The 20,183-nt window shown below is 39.9% G+C and overlaps 1 protein-coding gene across 1 annotated transcript in view; it reads right to left on the bottom strand.

Moving 5' to 3' along the window:
* LOC110100818 (GDT1-like protein 2, chloroplastic) overlaps window positions 1-20,183 on the bottom strand; it is a 59,985-nt gene that overhangs the window by 5,569 nt on the left and 34,233 nt on the right. The window contains exon 6 of the mRNA XM_020828497.2: window positions 3,661-3,821. Coding sequence (XP_020684156.2) covers window positions 3,661-3,821 — 161 coding nt within the window. The remainder of the gene's footprint in view (window positions 1-3,660; window positions 3,822-20,183) is intronic.

Genomic DNA, 20,183 nt, shown 5'->3' with positions numbered 1-20,183 from the left:
AAGGATAGCCAAGTCTTTTACTAATGGAATTTGATATTCAATGGAAACTTCAATAAAGTAAAGAGTAATGCTAATAAATGTTTATGAGACTTTTACTAGTAGAAGTAAGTTTAATCATGGATGACTTTCATGTTTTGAGTTATTCTTTTGGATTATTCTTCTTATTGTATTATATTGTTAACTTAATTTGCATAGCTTACTGAGCCTCATAGCTCACCAGTTACTTATTACTGGCTGTTGTTACAGGAAAAGGAAAGGAACAAGAGGTTGCTGACTAGGATCAAGTATTACAATCAAATATGTTAGTTCTATTTATGTTTGTAAAACTAAAGTAGAGGTATGTTAAAAATTCCCTAATATGGTTGTTTGGGATTTTCTGTAGTGGCTCTGTAATTATATATTATGGATGTTTAAGACTTTTAAGTGCTTCCATTGATGTGTTCACTAAGGTTGATGAGATGTTTTAATTGATATGGAAATGATTGTTCTGAAAAATGTTATATCAGGAAAACTGATATGTTTAGTTATCTGTTACACTCTACTGTATTAGTCAGGGATACTATGGGGTGTCACAGTTCTAAACCAAACAATTATTCAAGTTTACCTTACCCTATCAGGCAAAAATTTTTCTCTTATTCAAACACTATGAGAACTTGAAAAACACCTAAAAATCACTTAGTTTTCTTTTAATACAATGATAAATCATTCCACCCCAAAAGTTGGAATGCATATTTCATTGGATCTTAGGATACTGTGAGCAACAGGCTTGCCTCAAAGCAAGTAGGGATTACTGTATGGAGTTTTTCATAAACTTCCTAAATATGAGATCTTAAAAAATCAAATAAAAGATATAAGTCACAAATAATTCAAAGTGGAACCACATATGGATAAAAATTAAATATCTGCCATTACACAATAAAATAAGACACCACTTGCACTATGCATACCACACAACCACACACATTTAGACGCATAGCCCCTAGGCATCCTAGGATTAGGATTTTTTTCTTTTCTGCGCATGTGAATGTTATATTTGGAGTAATGATTATTAGATTATATTTGTTGTGAGCACTGGCCCTTAAGTGGTTAGGATATATATATATATATATAAGTGGTCATATCCAAAATGGGTACAAATCATGATTATTTAATGTTGTTTGTTTGCAAGCACTGCTTAAAAATCCCATAGAGGGAAGGCATATAGAATAGAAACAGGTTTGGCACTCTAAGTGCCGGGCATATTTGTGATGTTTTTTTCATATAAAATTCCTTTCTAATCTCTTATGTTTTGCGGGGTTTTTTTTTTCATTTTAAATATAATTAATAAACTTATGAAGTTATTTGGACTTGTGGGGTATAGTTACACGAGTGATACACAAAAAAGATAAACCTCATAGCTGAAGCTTTGGATGGTCTAGAAGTCCAAGCTTAAAGACTCACAAGACGAGTTTGTAATTATTACTAGATTGTATAAGACAAACAACACAATTGCAATTTTTACAATATTTCCTAAATTGTAATAATTTGGACATTACTTTTTATTTGGTTAATTCATATTTATACATGTGATAGATTGTTCTCTTAGTACGCATTAGAAATGTATGTTTTTTCTTAGGTTTTTTGCTTTGAGTGGGAGTAGTTTGGAATTATTATGCAATAGCCTATTAAGATAAAATTAATTTTTGTACTAATTAACATGTAAGCAATTTAAAATCAACCATAGGTAACCAAATTTTCAAATAAAAAACTTGCAAGCTCACTCTAATAAGCCAAGTTCAAAACAAAATAATTAAGTCTCGTATAGAAAGCCCTCATATTAAGGATTAGATAACAAATAAATTTGTATTCAGTGAGTCAGCAATCACATACATACATAGTCAGGCACCTTGGCCTAAGAGCCAAGTTATAAGCACTATCTTTTAAATCAAAACAACCCTCCCTATCCTTCATATGCATTGAAACCGAATTTCATGATTTTAAAAGCATTTAGATGAGTTAGCTGGCAGCCATTTCCACATAGGATTGTAAATCCAAAGGTCAAGCTGGCTTAGTCTCAGGTGGGTGTAAGTTTGTAAGTCTAAAGATCAGTTTGACTTAGTCTCAAGTAAGGTGTTTGTGATATAGGTTCAATGTATTAATCCTCAGTAGTCCTCACTTAAATCTATGATCTGAGGCTGATGTTGACTCCAACCACCTCATAAGCTTCATTTTGGGCATTTCCTTCAATTTATGTTATTGGAATATAAGTCCTAACTTTTTAAATGAAATTGATCAACTCAAATAAAAATCTAATTTTAAAATGTAAAGTTCGATATAAAACAATTTTAGCACCTCTGAGTTTTTAAGAATCAAGTACTCCTATATTTTCCTCCTTTTGACTTCCATTTTAAAAAAATTTGACTTAAAGTTGACCATATCTCCCTTGATATTTCCAAGGACCAAATTTTCAAACAAAAATTTCTCAAAAAAAAAAAAAAAAGAAAATATTAGCTAATAGTTTAATGACTATAAAGAAATTACTAGTTTAATCAAAAGTATTCTCAAGTAACAAATGCTTAAGATGTAATTAATAATAGAGGCTTACCCCTATGAGGCATCAGTATCCTAGAATAAAATAAACTCTAGTCAACCAAATATTAAATAGGAGAAAATCTCTATTAAAAATATAATATTGTGAGTTTTCTTATTGAGTTCATAGTGAAAAAATATTTTTGCTCTTCGGGATAATATATTATTTTTAATATCGTACTCAATCACAAAATATCTCAATTCGTTGAGGATAAAACTAAAATTTCACCCACACATATAGGTATACATTTAATACTTATTCATTTATGAGTTTATTTATTAACTCATTTAAATACACTTTTGATTAATTTAGACAAGCCAAATGAAAGGCAAGTTTGATCATAGATAATTCTAAGCAAGGCAATTATAAACACATAGGTGAATGCTCAACTTGAGCTTGTGCCAAACTTGAACTTGAAGTATGACCAAGTAACATCTAATCCATGGTATGCTCAGCTTGACTCAACTACAACCCTACTAATTAATCATAAAGGCTTGTCATTGAAGTGTCAATCCCAAGAACTAAAGAACCCATAGGGTCCTTCTGGGAGAAATCTAGTAATATTAATATGCTGCATATCTTCCTCCTAAGAAAATTCAAACATTCCTTCATCAAGAACTCAACTGTGAGAGCTCCTTTTGCTCAAGCTCATATGCAAACAATGGGGAAATCATAGGGTGATCAAAGGTGGCTCTCACGCCAAATTGGGTTTCATCCAAAGTGTAAAGTGATTTGTATGGATGTTATCCACTTTCATCCTAAAGTCTTTTTAGAAAAAATCATTCCCCCAAATAATAATAATAATAATAATAAAATAAATAAATAAATAAAATTCCCTTGAAATTCATATTCCACCATTGTATACAAAACAAGAAAAAAGCCACATTCAAACAATCATGCATTACTATTTCATCGCAAGTCCATCAAAATATGATAGTGCAAGATGTACTAATAGGACTAATAGATTATGGAAATACGCTATAAGTTAATCTAGCCGTCCTAAAAGCACAATTATGAAACATCCTTAATCTGACAGGACGACATTCATGCTTCTTGGTATAATTTTTATAAATAAACTAATGAATACAAACCTCTTCTTTAACAAGCTCCACAGCTTCAACAAGCTCACCGAGTTCTGGAGCTGCTCCACGATTCTTATCCACGTTTGATGGAAGTTCCCAAGCATCTTTTATTGACTTTAAACCAAAGAATGCAAGAAGTGCTACTGCAGCATACTCTCCAATGGGTAATGCTGAAGGAAATATTCAACATTTACTAGAAATAGTTAAACAACGCATCTTTATTGATTAAATTAAATCTTTGATTATCATTCTAAGAAAAATGAAGAAAAGGCAACCTTTATCAGATCAGATGCAACCCAATTAAGTAAAAATGGTAAATTAAACAACAGCAATGTAATTCACATCTTCCTCAAAATTACATATCTGGCCAAGAGAAGAAGCATAAATATCATCATCAAGTTTTGTCCAAACTATCAAACACCGTCTTTAAGCCAATGCAGATAGATAAAATGGCTTGCCTCACCCTGTTTGTTCAATGTTATCAAAGCTATAGAAGTTGGACAATCTTGTTAGGTCAGTTCACCCAATAACTAACAGTAACATGGTCTAGTTATACCATAGGAGCTGTTAGGTAGTGGGATTTACGCAGGATTTGCATTAATCCTACCAAACAGTACATACTATTTTAAATCCTGCATAATCTTAAATCATTATAGTTTTTAAAAAAAATAAAACCTTAAATCTTAGATTTAGTAAAACCTCGCATTGGGCAAATTTTACAAATCTCAAAGCCTCAATCTTCTTTTGACGTCCCTGTCCACATCAATGTCTTCTTTAGCAAGCTCTTATCATGATTTCTTTGACATTGAGGGTTTCGAGAATTGGAGGGATGGGATTTAGGGGAGAAAGACAATGCTTTCTTATATATAAATTAACAAAAATTAAATAATAAATACAACAAACTACATCAAGCCTTTATCTGATGTACACAAAGAGGGGGTCAACACTAGTTCAAAATAAATCAAATTTTGACTTCCCTTGAGTCTACTAGCTCAATCTATTTGAGCTGAAATTTTAGCTCATTTATGAGCTGGTCTTTAGTTCATTTATTGAACTAAGGGTTAGCTCATTATTAGCTAATATTTTAGTTCATTTATTATCTTACTTTTTATTAAATGTTATTTAGTTTTTAATGTTTCTTTTTATGGTGTCTCTTGGGTTTCCAAAAAGGGCTTTTGGAATCCCAAGATAGTTGTTTAGTCTTCTCATGTGTGGCTCCTTGAATTCCACCATGGTTTTATTGCTCTCACCCCATGAGATTCCGGCCGGCCGCTGGTTTTCCCGTGCCTGGGCTCTTTCCCGAGGCCATGGCCCCTTGGTTCCGTGTGGCTTCCTCGTCTCCCGTGGTTGCCTCTTCGGTTCCTTGACTTGGGTGTGTTTTTTCATGCAAAGCATTAGTGTTTTAATTAATTGTGTTGTTTAAAATTCCTATGGGAATTTAATGTTAGTGTCTCTTAGTATTCCTCTTTCATACCTATATATATGGGAGGATTTGTAATGTTTGAAGTTAGTTGATGAATGATAAGTTATTTTTGGAAGCTTTAACCTGTGGGTTTGCTTTGGAAATCCTGCGGGCTCTTTCCACCCTTCTTTCTCATCCCCTCCGGAAATTTCGTCTCTCCGCAAGTGCCACTCCACCTGTATCTTTCTTCCACGTACCACGTTTTTATCGGCAGAAGATTGTTTGAGAATGAATCCTAGTGATATTTTTGACTAGACATTTGGCTCTTTGTGAGCTGAAGTTATATTTGAATTTGTCCACCTCGATAAACTTTTAGCGGAGGGTGGATGAAGTTTGCTTTAAGTGTTTTGATGATTGATTTCAAATTTAAATATCTTAGAGCTTGATGATTTTTGGATTTTTTTGTGGAATTTAGATTTAGTATAAATTTTAGACATTTTGAAATATATGAGAGATTAACCCCTCCGGTTGAGATTCACATTCAACATGACCATCATCGGGGTGTGGGGTCATTTTTATTTGTAATTTGAACCTTGTCAACTCTGTCTGAATGTCGACAGAGGATCGTGTTTCGTAGGCTTTATGCCTTTGTGAGTGAATTCTATTGATTTTAAGCTTTGAAGGCCTGGTATGAATGTATTAAAACAAATACACCGGTCGCCACAATCATGTATTTGTTCGAAGGTTCGAACCCTATCGACTCCTATTGATTCGTATATAAGGATCGGGTTCGAACTTGAATTCACTTATCGACACGCGCAGCATCCCTAGGCGTCACGTGTGTATCAATAACACGCTCGCCGGGGCCCATGCGGGTCGAGATCATATTTTCCCCTTTAGTGTACCTATGTGTATACAAACTACTGTGTACGTGCGGGGGTACTTTGAAATAATTGTAGTTGTGCAGCTAACTGTCATTTGAGTGCACACAACTTTTCATTTGAGAGCTTGTACACGCCTTCTATCCGCTAGTACGAGTGTTGCAGATCCGGTGGCGGATTGTAACAACTTATGGATTGAATTGTTTGCTGCTTTGTACAGGTAGACTGTCGTGCACTAATTGCATGATATGTGCAGATAGATTATATTGCACTAACTAATCTCCTGCTTTTGGCTCGTAGGAGATTGCTGTGTTTGATTTGTGGACCGTCGCATTTACGTGTGTCTTCTAGTATTAGTAAGGACTGCCACGCATATCCACCAGATAGTCAACCTCGGTAGTAGGAGCTTTCCTATGACTTGTATAGACCTTTATACATTGACTTCCATTATTTGCATGCATTTTGTAGTACCATTTAGAGACATTGCATATTTGTTTGAAATCAAATCTCCTCTTATTTTATTGTTTGCAAAGTTGAATATAGTTGCTTGTACTTCGATGTTGATTATAGGCGAAAAGTTGAATATGCCACGGTTCTTCTATCGATGTCTTTGGTGGGTTCATCGAATCCACTATACAATCATTATATATTCTTTATGTTTCCTTCATGAATACATCGGGATGTTCGTTACAACCACCACACCCCAACCACAAGCATGATTGTTGTTGTATTTGCCACCATCTTCTTGTCACTTACAAATGAGTTGAACGTGCAGGTTCTTTGTCTCCAAAGATGGTTCATAACAAGTATAATAAGCTTCACACTCATCATTTATTTGATATTCATTCCTTATCTAGCATGAAGACTTTCATCACTTGTGGGAAACTTTAGATGTAGGCATATTGCCATATCGCTCACTTTGGTTGAAAAATTTGAATCACTTTAGTTTATCATTCATTGTTCATGAGATAACTTTCATTTGGATGGTTGAACTCTTGTTGACTTATGATTTGCATCTTTTTTTTGTTGTATCTCTTTGGAGTAGGATTGTTGTTGATGATAGGGATGCAGGAGTTTCTTAGCCCACCACGAATCTATGTTTTCATCTCAATGTTCTTTCAAATGCATTTGAAAAATTAAAGTTATCACTTGATTTTGATGTTGATTAGAAAGATCTATATCTTTAGCATTTGTGTTGGTTTGATTGGGTACTTGCTAAGTTAAAGTCTCATTCGATGTGATTCATTTTCAAGTTCAACTTTGTTGTCAAATTTGAGTCCCTTGCTGTTCAAGTCTTGTTCAAGTTTTACTTTTTGTTCAAGTCCTCAATATTTTCAAATAAAAATTCGACAGCACTCCAGCGTCGTCCCCGCGTAGGGGGCTACATCAGAGTGTGTAAGGCCTTCCCGCCTGCCAAGAAAGGCAGTCACGGTAGGTGTCGGGTGACACCGCGGCCACAGTTTCAATCCCCGCTCGCTAAAAAAAGCGGTCACAGGGTCTTTTAGCACAGGTTTAAAATATGACATTTTCCCCGCCTAAAAGCAATGACGGGTACTTAATTAAATAATTTTGCTACAAATAACAAATTTCCCCACCTGCTAAGAAAAGCAATAACGGGTACTTATATTTTCATGCATACGAATTTTCCCGCTCGCTCAGTGCGTCACGGGCACTTAAGTTTTTCCTCGCCCACTAAGAAAAACAGTCACGAGTACTTATTTCATACATAGAAATGTAAATACTAATTTTTACCTTGGGTATGCAGCAATCGAGGCGGCGACGGCGGATGACGACGACGTAGGAACCTGCGATACATAATTAAAAAAAAATTTACTTGTGCAATTTAATTAATCATATTTTTTTTTAGAAAAGAAGCCAGAGAGAGAAAGAAAAGGAAGAGAGCTCTCTTTCTAGAGAGAGAAAGAGAGGGAAAGAAAGGATTTTTTGGTTGAAGGGGTTTAGGATGTGTAGGAAATTGGGGGAGTGAGGTTAGATAGAGAAAATCTCTCTTTTTCTAATTTTTGGAGAGAGAAAGAGAGAAGGAAACTCTCTTTCTAGAGAGAGAAAGAGAGGGGAAAGATGGAATTTGAAGGGAATTTGCGTAGAGAAGGTTTAGGAGGTGCAAGGAAGTGAGAGGAGAGATTTAGAGAGAGAAAATCTCTCTCTTCTCAATTTTGGAGAGAGAAAGAGAGAGTGTGTAATTTCTCTCTCTCTAGGAAAGGAATTTGGAGGTATGGTGGAGAGGGAAGATGCTTGGGGTGGAGATGGAGCTATTCATGAAGAGATTTCACTCTCATTCTAGAGAGAGAAAATTTTCTCTCTCTAGGTTAAAGAGAAAATTTTCTCTCTCTAGGTTAGAGAGAAAGTGATGGATGATTTTTTTTTTGTTGGAATGGTGTAGGAAGTCTGTAAGAACATTTTTTGTGAAGAGATGTAGGTGAGTTAGTGAGTGGAAGTGGAGATATGAAGAATTAGGGTTAGGGTTTGGTGTATGTCTTGAGAAAGAGAGGTTGGAGGAGGAAGAAGAAGATGAAGGAGAGGAAGGAGAAGCGAGGGGAAGAGAAAAATGGAAGTAAATGAAAGGAAATATGGAGGGATGAAGAAAGAAAAAGAAAAATGGGGAAGAGGAAGAAGAGGGAAGGAAGAAGAAGAAGGGGGAGAATGGAGAATGGAGGAGGAGGAAGAAGAAGAAGAAGAAGAATGGAGGAAGGAGAAGAAGAAATGAGGAGAGATTTTTATCTTGGAGAGCTTGGAGGGAAAGGAGAGGCCGGCGGCTCCTTGGCGTGAGGAAGAGCGTGAGATGAGAGGAGGGATCGTGGATTTGGCGGTTTGGAGAGTGAGGAGGGTTATGAGGTTAAGTGGGGATATATTAGGGATTTTGGAATTTTTTTTAATTTGGAAAAAACCTTTTTTTATTTAAAAAGCTCTTTCTCTCCCTCTTTCCAAAATGTTTTAATTTTATTGAACAAAAATAAAAATAAATTTTTAATCTTGCATCGAGTTGATCGTCGCGTCGCCGCTCGCACAAGTCGTCGTCTCGATTCGCGCACCCAAATTTTAATTTTTCGCCGAGCGGCGACCCCCACCAATATGGGTGTCGATCTTAGCTGTTTCCGTTGCTCCGGACGCATCGGCGCTGTCTGTTTCGCGAACGGAGGTCATCTCGGCGATTTTGGGTTTTAGGTCGACACGCGTCGGGTGAGTTTTTGCGCGATTTCTAGCTCTTTCTTTTTTAAAACCCACCTTGCGCGGTCGACTCGACCCCGACACTAGTATGAGGGTCAACAAATGCCCCCAACAAATGTGGTTCGCGCCTAGAGCGAATCACGTTTATTGTATGCTGATTGACCCTGTGGATCTCTAGATATTTGTTCTAGATGTCACACTAGGGCTTTCATTTAGTGGATCTCCAAAAGCTTATTTGGATGTCACACTAAGATTTTCTTTCTCCATAGATTTCTTAAATGTATCAATAGATGGTTGAGATACTGATTTCTTTTGCCCTATGCTTTGTGCTGCGGACAATGATGGAGAATTTCCTGATTTATCTTTATTGACTTGTCAAGTGATTTTTGTACCTTCGGCCCTATGCTTCTTGCTTTGGAGGGCTTGTTGAAGGAGTAAATGCCGATGACCTAAACCCTTAGATTTATATTAGGTTAGTGGCGAAAAGTCATCGGTCCAGAGCTTTGTGCATAACAGACTTGTTGATGACGAATCCTCTCAGTTTAGCCTTAAGCTTTGTATGAACTTTGGGATAATTTTCTTTTCGGTCCTTTGCTTTGTGCTTTGGCGGACTTGTTGAAAAAGAATTCCTTCGATCCTCGCTTTGTGCTTTACGGATTTATTGAAGGAGTTGTAGGTTTTGGATCTTGTCTATACTATCAAAGGTAGGTAGTATCTTAATCCTTAACCATTTGAGGAGACTTTAATCTGAGTCACTTGAGTTCATCAGATCAGGAGAGCTAGAATTTGATAGCCCTTCGTCCTCTGGTTGCTGAGATGGGGGTTCCTCTACTACGGTCTTTCTTATGGCGTATTGAGTAGATGGAGCTGCCAGCGATCCGGCCACGCGTGTTGGATCCGACCTTTTACACCCATACAGGCTTCAGACTTGAGCCATGAGAAATATGCTTCCCAATGCTGATTTCACTAGAGTTGGTAGATTTAGAGTTCTCCTTTGTGGTTGAGGATTTTTGAGCCTACGCACATTTAGTAGTTGCTCGCAACACTTCTTCCCACTAAAATTTTGATTCTACGGTCAATTAGGAGAATTTGGTGGACTACGATCACTTGAACTTGTCGAGTCAAATTGGCCTTCGTTCTTCCTACAGTCCTTACTGACGGGTTGACAAAATGGGGGTTCCGCTACTAGGGCCGTTCTTATGGCGTATTGAGTAGACAGAACTGCTAGCGATCCGGCCATATTTGGGCGTGTTGGATCCGACCTTTTACACCCATTCGAACCTTAAGCTTTAGGCTGTCGAAAGACTTATCAAGCTTTTCTGACTCAGTTTGTTGGAGTGTGTAGTTACAAAAATCTCTTTCCTGACTTTTGAATCTTGGTACATTGGAGAAGACGGAGTCTTAAACTTTTTGAAGATGACCTGTATATACTTCGAAGAGAATTCATTGTATCTTCCTTAAGAGAAAATTTGCATTGATAATTTTAAATATTTATTCGGGGATCTCGGCATGCAGCGCGATGTCGACCCGAATAAATATTTAAAATGCCCCCTGCTTCAAAGGGTCATTTTAGAATAGAATAAAATTGGAATTCGAAATTTTAAATATTTATTTGGGGATCTCGTCGTATAGCACGATGTCAACCCAAATAAATATTTAAAATGCCCCTATCTCGCAGGGAGATTTCATATAAATCTTGTATTTCGAGATTTTAAATATTTATTCGGGGATTTCGGCATGCGGCACGATGTCGACCCAAATAAATATTTAAAATGCCCCCAGTCTTATGGGGGATTTTTGTGAGTTCTTTGAAATGCATTCTTGTGACACAAGAGAATTTCAAAATGTAAAGCATATACGCTAGTAAGCATGTATAAAATATACAGTGCATTAAACAAAATATTTTCTTGGGCAATTTTCGCGTAATACTTCTTTAGGTATTGACCATTAATCGGCAGCATGGGTCTCTGACCGTGCAGGTCGATAAGTTGATAGGCTCCTCCTTGGTATACCTTCTCGATGACGAAGGGGCCTTCCCAATTGGATACGAATTTGCCACCGACTTTTCGATGTGGGATGATTGGTCTTCTCAGTACCAAAACCATTTCTCCTTCTTGAAATGCTCGATGGCGCACCATCCGATCAAATGATTTCACCATCCTTGCTGGATAGATCTCCAAGTTCTGTTGGGCTTGCAGTCTAACCTCGTCGAGTGCATCAAGTTCCTCCATCCTCAGGCGAGCATTTTGCTCCTGGGTTAGATTGTGCTAAATTGCCACTCGAAGTGACGGCAGTTCAATCTCTAGTGGCAACACTGCTTCAACTCCGAGTACGAGTGAATAAGGAGTGGCTTTGGTTGGTGTCTTGTAAGTTGTACGATACACCCATAACGCTTCTGCCATCTTCGTGTGCCACTCCCTTTTATTCTTCGTAAAGATCTTCTTCAACAATTTCACCAATGTCTTGTTGAAGGCATCTGCCAAGCCATTCGCTCTTGGATTGTATATTGATGAATACCTCCAATCGATCTTGTGTCGATCAACAAACTTGTAAATTTTGGTGCTTTTGAATGCTGTGCCATTATCTGAGATTATTCGGCGTGACACACCAAATCTGTAGACAACATTATGGGTGAAAAAGTTGATCACATGCTCAGATGTGACCTCTCTGAATGGAGCCGCTTCTGCCCACTTCGAGAAGTAGTCTGTAGCTTCCAAAATAAAGCGGTGCCCGGCTGATGATGGCGGATCTATCTGCCCGATTATATCTGTGCCCAGCATTCAAATGGCCATGACGCTATTGTTGGGTGTAGAGGGTTAGGCGGTTGATGTATAACATCACCGTGGATTTGACACTCGTGACACCTCTTAGCATGGTCGATACTGTCTCTCACCATTGTTGGCCAATAATAGCCCATCCTTTTAATTTTTGCAGCCATTTTGGGACCTGACTGATGTGCACCGCAGAGTCCTTCGTGAACTTCTGTTACCACTCTATCAGCTTCCTTGGTCCCTAGGCATCTTAGCCACATTTGATCAAAAGCTCATCGGTACAGCATGTCGTTGACAAATGCGTATCGCAATGCTCTCTTCCTAATTTGCGTGGCTTGAGATTTATTTGTTGGGAGTTTACTTTCTTTGAAATATTCAATGAAAGGCTGCCTCCAATCATCTTCTACTTTGACATCTAAGCAATGCAACCACGATTCTGAAGCTTGGCTAGCTTTACATCTCCTTGCTACACGATATCCTTCTGGATAATTTTCCATAATAATCTGGTGAAGAGGTTGAGGGTCACTCGGAATTGTATCTTGTTTACTTGAATCCGATACTTCTTCTGCCCGTAGGAATTGCAACAGGGCGGGTTCCAACACCTGACGGTTATAAACTCCGATATATATAGGTCTCTCATTGGTATTCGCCATTTCCTTGGCCAATTTGGCCAAACAATCTGTTTTGGCATTTTGTCCTCGGGGAACTTGAACTATTTTAACATTTGGCACCTATTTCAGGAGCTCAAGGGTCCGCTGGTGGTAATGAGCCAGCTCAACCTTACAAATCTTGTAAATGCCCAGGACTTGATTTATCACAAGTTGAGAGTCGCCGAAGATTTGAAGATTTTGAATTTTGATATCGATTGCAATCTCCAACCCTGCTATTAGAGCTTCGTATTCGGCTTCATTGTTGGTCCGAGGTTCAGTTAAACTGAATGAAAATCTCATTATGCCTCCCTCAGGCGCTATAAAAATGAGACCGATGCCGGCTCGGGCCCTTGCAATATGTTGAGGTCGGGCAGGCTTAATCGATGATGCCCCGTCGAAATACATCTCCCAGAATGGTAACTTTCCTCCTTCCTCGACCTGCATGATTTGCTCGTCAGGCAAATCATCATTAAGCGGGGAGTTTGTCGGGATAGGATGCGCGGCGAGAAAATCTGCCAAGGCTTGTCCCTTTACCGCTTTCTGTGGCATGTATGTGATATCAAATTATAGTAATATCACTGCCCACCTTGCTAAACGACCTGTTAAGGTTGGTCTTGTCATCAAGAACTTCAGCGGATCGATCTTTGATATCAAGGTAATCTTGTGAGAAAGCATATAGTGGCGGAGCTTCTGAACTGCAAAGATCAATGCCAAACAATTCTTCTCAATTGGGGAATAGCGGATTTCCACTCCAATCAATCTCCGACTGATGTAGTATAACCCATTTTCCTTGCCTTCTTCGTTATGCTGGGACAATAATGCTCCGAGGGACTCTTCTAATGCTGCCGTATACAGTATAAGAGGTTTCCCCGGAATTGGTGCCGCAAGAATAGGAGGGTTTAATAAGTATCTCTTTATACTATCAAATGCTTCTTGGCATTCATCATCCCATTTAAAGCGGACATCTTTCTTCATCAACTTTGAAAATGGCTGGCACCTACCCGACAGATTCGATATGAATCGTCGAATGAAAGCCAGTTGTCCTTATAATGAGCGGAGTTGACGGAGGTTTCTGGGAGGTGGCATCTCCATAATTGCCTTAATCTTATTGGGGTCAACTTCGATGCCTCGATGTCGAACAACGTACCCCAAACATTTGCCGGAAGAGACCCCAAAAGGACACTTCAGAGGATTCATCTTCAGATCATACTTCCTGATTCTTTCAAATACAATCCTTAAGTCATCCAAGTGGTCTCTTCGGTCCACGCTCTTGACAACAAGGTCGTCCACATAGCACTCAACCTTTTGATGTATTAACTCATCAAATATATGTGTCATCGCCCGTTGGTAGGTGACACCAGCATTCTTCAGGCCAAAGGGCATGACCGTATAACAAAAGATGCCAATGGGCGTTCTGAACGATGTGTGCTTTTCATCCTCAGGCGCCATCTTAATTTGATTGTATCCAGACGATCCATCCATAAAGGAGAACATGTCGTAGTTGGAAGTGTTGTCCACCAGCAGTTCTGATACAGGGAGTGGAAAATCATCTTTTGGGCACGCCTTATTGAGGTCGCGAAAATCGATACAGATACGAATCTGACCGTTCTTCTTCTTGACAGGGACAATAATGGCAATCCAATCAGCATATTTTTCTTCGCGGATAAAGCCCGCTTCTATAAGCTTCTTTGTCTCTGCAATCACCTGTTCTTCGATCTTCAATCTCATTCTCCTTGGAGCTTACTTTATAGGCACTGCATCGTGCTTGATGGCTAACATGTGAACTGCCACATCAGGGGATAAGCCGGGCATCTCGGCATATGTCCAGGCAAAGCAATCCCTGAATTCACAAAGAAGCTCTTTCATTTCTTCCGCTTGGTCTTCTGATAAAAGGGAGCTAATGAAGGTTGGGCGAGGGTCTTCTTCAGTCCCCAAGTTGACTTCTTTTAGCTCATCCATAGTAGCCGTCTGTCCACCATCTTCAAATTCTTCAGGTGCAGGCTTGGCCTCTACGGGCTGATCATCATAAGTATTAACTTCATATATTTCCTCATCATCGCTATCATCTAATTTGACTTTCGCGCATGTGATTGCTTGGCAAGTCTCCTTTTGGGAATATTTTTGCACGATAAATCCGAGACCTCTCCTTGCAACAATATCTTTCTTTCGTAATGGACATGGATGTCTTCCATACCAAATGCTCAGGCAAAAGCGAAGTTGTTGTTTAGAGGTAGGAATATTAATTTGCTTTCGCAACATTTTTCGAATATTTTTGGTATTAAACCTAGGCATTCTCATAGGTATTAGCTCTACAGAATTAACGAGCCTACAAAACCAGTCGCGATTTGCTTCTTCTTCGTGCTCTCCACCTTTATAGAATAAACTTCCTGGCCCGCCCCTTTTTCTATGAGGTGGCACGTAGAATGTTACGAGTTCTTCGATATTATGTACCTCCCGGGGAGTAATTTCCTTGAAATGTTGCATAGGAATGCGCGTGACTACGAATACGCTGTTCGAGATTTATAAGTTACCTATTCTTCTTAAGAATACACACTGCACATTACTCATGTAGGTAGACTCATAATCATAGTCAGAATCTGAGTATTCAGCCTTCTTTTTCCCTTTGGCAATTGACTGACATGCCTTCCAAGATTTTGTAGGGGTGACCTCATCTTCATCTGTGTCGCTCCCTTGGTGAGGTACATGTTTTCTTTCTTTAGTAGCGATCGCTGCTTTGGAAAGAGTTGGCGTTGCATTCTTTCTCCCAACCCGCTTCTTTTCACCTTCTGTTTTGGTCGCTTTGTAGTTTTAGTGCTCGACAACTGGACCTCAAGAGAGCTCGATGGTTTCAACTTCTTTGGAATGAAATACTTGGCATCTTCATAGACTGTAGCTTTGTGCACTGCAAAAGGTTGGATATCACCAGAGATCCTGAACTCTTCTCCATCCTTAAGGTACTTCATGCACTGGTGTAGTGTTGATGGGACAATGCCATACTCATGCAACCAAGGGCGACCCAAGAGCGCCTTGAATGAAGTATCTGCATCAATCACATGAAATTTGGCTTCTGTATGAAGCTCCCCAAAAGTTAGGGAGAGCATGAATGATCCTAGGGTCTTCTGCCATTTCTCATTGAAACCATGCACCATTAGCTTATCCGACCCGAGATGCTGCACGTCGAGGCATAACGATCTTAGTGCTTTCAAGCTTATAAGGTTGATGGAGGACCCAGGGTCGATCAGAATTCGGCTGATTATCATTTCGTCGCTCTCTGCAGTAACGTACAGAGGGCGGTTATGATCTGCCGTCCTAAGCATCATGTCTTCTTCAGAGAATGTGATGAATGGCTCATTACGGGCTTGCAAGACTTCCGTCATATTACGTTCAGCAAAATATGCTTCATACCTTTCGGGGTCTTTGAGAGCCTGAATCAAAATCTCCCGAAGATCCTTAGAAATTATCAGAGCATCGTATATGCTAAGCTGTGCCGGGATTTTTCTCAGGTGAGACAAGATATTGTAATCTATCCCGTTGACTGAAGTGTCTTTCTTCTTAGAGTCCTTGGGAATGATATCTTCATTGACAACTATTTCTTTCCCTTTGTCTTTATTAGATATTTCCTTCTTTGACGGAGTTGGCAGCACCATACCGCTTCTTAATCGTACTTGCGCTATTTCATCTGGCACAAACTCATTTGATGGAGCATCTTCCTCAGAGTCGGCCATCATAGCATCCAAAGACTCATTTTCTAGTTCAGAATCACCCTCCAATCTCACATGCCCCATTTGTGACGCTATATCCTGCTCGGACTCATTCTCATTTGGAAAAAAACAGATCTTCTTCAGAACTATAGTCCATTGATGATGCCACAAGACAAGTTTCAGAAGTTGCTTCCTCGACGTAATTTTCTTTTGCTGGAGCCACTGGTGTTACTGAAATGACCCGGCAAGTTTCCATAGGAAGAGAATCTTCACCCGCCTCTTCTGCTTCAGCCACTTTAAGATCTGACATAAAGTCATCGAGCTTGATGGGACATCTAACAGTTTGGTAATATTCATCCAAACTATCGATGAGCCTTTGAGTCGTTGTTTTCTTCTCATTAAGCTTCTTTAGTTTGATCCTTCTTTTGGAAGACTTTCCTTTTTTGGATCTTAAATAACCGGTTTGGTTTGGATGTTGTTTAAAAGTGGACGCTCGTGCCGCAGGAAGCCCTTTCAAGTCCAGCACTGACTGTGTAGGAGATTTCCACTTCACACATGGAACTCCTTCGAGTTGTTTTAACATTTTTACAGTCTTCTTGGAGACCGCAGTCTCCCACTTCCCTTCTTGAGCTAATTCTTTTTTGTTTCTTTCTTCTTTAGTCGGGGGTACGGAAGAGGACATAACCACCCTAGTTGACTCTTTTCTAGGGTGTGCCAACATATTTTCCGACAATGTGACTTCTCCCTTCTAATATTTTATTTCCAACCAATCCTTAAAGATGTAGCAATCTTCAATAGGATGACTAAGTACTCGGTGGTATGGGCAATAATTCGGGTCACCAGTATGTTTTGATTCTTCGGGCCTCTTACACTCCGGCAGTTCTAGGCCTGCTTTTAATGCTTGTCGAAATAACTTGGCATCACTCTCCCTCTTAAATGAATATTCTTTATTCATTCTTTCTTTAAGGGATGGAAACGCTCGATCACCAGTTCCCGTTATTTGCCTCGGGCATTCTCCTCCACCCTGAAACATTCGCGGCTTGTCATTTCCCCCAAGTGTCAACTTTGGTTGGGGGTTAGGGTTATAGACTTGTTTCGGCTTGTCTTCATACTGTATCGGTTGTTTGTCTTTATCTACATTGTAAGCCACTTGTTTTCCCCTATCAGCTCTGGAGAAGAATGTAGAGTCGGCCTCACCCCTTCTAGCACCCGAGGCTTTAGCCTTCTTGAGCTTATCGGAGTGATTTTCTTATTTTGATAAGTTCAGCTTTTCAAACTTCGCCACTCTGTCCAACAAGTTCTGAAATGTGGTGATGGTGGCCATACATAAAAATGGTTGCATCTTATCATCGATGTTTCCCATTAACAATTGCACGGCATGTTCTTCTTCTAACTGCTGCTCACATTTCATGCTCAAATTGCGCCAGCGAGTTATATATTTTGTCACTGACTCATCCCTCCTTCGTTTATCTAAAGCGAGATCAGCGATTGTTATCTTTTCGGTCGCGCTGGCGAACCTTTTCACAAACATGGCTTCTAACTCTGCAAATGTTCTCACAGAGTCATTCGGCAATTCAGCATACCATTCGAACGCAGTCGAGGTTAAACTACTGACAAATTGTCTGAAGAGTAGAGCGTCAACACCTCCCGTATTACCACATGTGGCTTTAAACTGAGCCAAATGCTGTTTGGGGTTACTATTACCATTGAATGTGTTAAACTTCGGGACAGAATACCCCTTTGGGTATGGCACCTGGTCAAATTCAGCAGGATATGGACGGCCTTTGCTCACCAGTTTTTCTGCCTGATCCAAAGCTATGACAGCTTTAATCTTCTCATTGATGATTGTCTCCAACTGTGCCACTGTCACAGGCTCGGATGTGCTTGCTACATTTTGAGGAGTAGGTTCGCGAACCAAACGATCATTCTCAATTCCTCCTTCATGTGAACCTCGTAATCCCGACACTTGGGGTACAAGATTAGCTGGCGGATTAGCAAGACCACTACTTGTCGCCTGATGATTAGTTTGCTGAACAGGTGTAGGATTAGCAGTGATATTTCTCTGCATCATCATAATCATTTGCGTCATCATCTCAGTCATTTTGGCATTTAATTAAGCAATTTCTTTATCCTTTGCCTTCGTCTGACGATGCATCTGCCTTTGTGCCTCTGCTAGTGTGGTAGCATCAGGGAACAAAGGATTTTCTTCGAATTCCTCCTCTTCCTCATTCTCCGAGTCAGCATCTCTACCGGCAGTGGATGCAGCCCCATATTGCCGCTGGTATACCCGCAAAGGCGGTCGCTCATCATCATGTTCCACCATATAAACCACTTCAACTCCTATGGTCTCTTCATCATCTTCATCATCATCTTCTTGTGTACGGATCTCCGAGCGGCGTCTCCACTGAATCTCCGGTTCATTACTTGGCACAAAAAACTCTTCGATCCTTGGGCTGCGATCGAAGTTAGTTTCTTCTTGGGACGACGTAGTTGGCTGATGATGGGATCCCCTGGAGAATTCTCCAGGGTGTCGACCATCAAAAGAATGATCAATTGGGACCTTCTTAGGGACCCATTTTTGATGGCTTCTGTTAGTGGGGGCGGATTTCTGGGAGGCTGCACCAGATGTCACGCCCGTACTTGTTTGTTTGTCAAGTGTTCTTCTGTCATACGGTCTTGACCTCCAAACTTGTTTGTCTTTTCGCTGGAACCTTTCGACGGCGGATTCTTGGACACGTGGTCCAAGTGTCACACCCCGATGTGCTTCCTGCGAAGTTGACTTAAATTTTCCTCGAGTCACCAAAGGTGGAAACTCTCTTGGTGGAGATCTTCTGGCCTCAATCACCACTGGCCTTTGGTATTTCTTTTTCATCAACCCCCTTTCTTTTACCGTTTTTAAGACTCTGTGCACTTTGGCGGACAAAGTCTCGGGCTCTTTCTTCTTTTGAGGAGCAAGGGCTTGAGGTTGTTGCTCCCAAAACGATTGTTTAAGTTCACCAGTAGAGCTGTTCCGTTTTACCCATTTCAAATTCTTAAACTTATTCTGGGTAGGATAAACTTATTCTGGGTAGGAACACTCGCTTCTGGTTCCTGAGCAGGTAGTGTGGATGGGTGGACTTGTAGCAACTGCTGAGCTCGCAGCTATGCATTCATCCTTCTCCTCTGCCTTCTTGATGGCTTTCCTCCAGATGAGGAGGCCTCAGCATCATTCCTTCCAGGCATAGATATCCCAGTTGGCAGAGTGGTGGTAGTAGCATGCATCATAGAAATTTGTTTCCCGGCCATAACCCTTCTTGTTGTCGGGGTTTCAGAATTCGACAGCCTTTTGAAGACTGAGACCCTCTTCCGGGGGAATTCATTTGCAGTATTAACTCGGGATGGTTGTGGCCGTCGTGGCGGTGGATGCACGCGACGAGCAGCAACATCAGCAGCATAAGGCCTCCTGACAGGCTTTTCAGTATTAATACCGTATACTGGAACGGCAGCAGCGCTCGCAGTAGCTGCAGAGAATTGTAGCCCACCAAATTGAATAGTGGCTCCAGAGTTTTCCGTGTTAATGATAGCATTTGCTAGTTGGATGTTGGCACCACTTCCTAGTTGAACGATGAAAGGAGTGTTCTGGAGGTCCAATCTGCACAAAATGAAAGATGGGGATTAGTAATCAAGATCTGATATATTCCCCCATACTTTCAAAGTGCATGGACTCGACAGAACGAAATGATAAACATATAATTCTTATAATTTCAAAATACTTTTTAGAAAATTTTTAATGAGTTCAATTAAAAAGACATTTTACGAATGAAATTTAAATCTTAACTCATCAAATTTTGCTGCTACCATAGCTCAAATATACGACTAGCCAAAGATGGAAAGAAAAACCAATCCCCAGCGGAGTCGCCAGAAATCTGTGGGCTCCGAAAATTCGGCCCCGGCCTCCCCGC

This window comes from Dendrobium catenatum, unplaced genomic scaffold (assembly GCF_001605985.2).
Source record: "Dendrobium catenatum unplaced genomic scaffold, ASM160598v2 fragScaff_scaffold_1203, whole genome shotgun sequence".
Classification (NCBI taxonomy): Eukaryota; Viridiplantae; Streptophyta; class Magnoliopsida; order Asparagales; family Orchidaceae; genus Dendrobium; species Dendrobium catenatum.
Note: the sequence above shows the minus strand (reverse complement) of the source record. Positions and strands in the feature narration are given on the sequence as shown.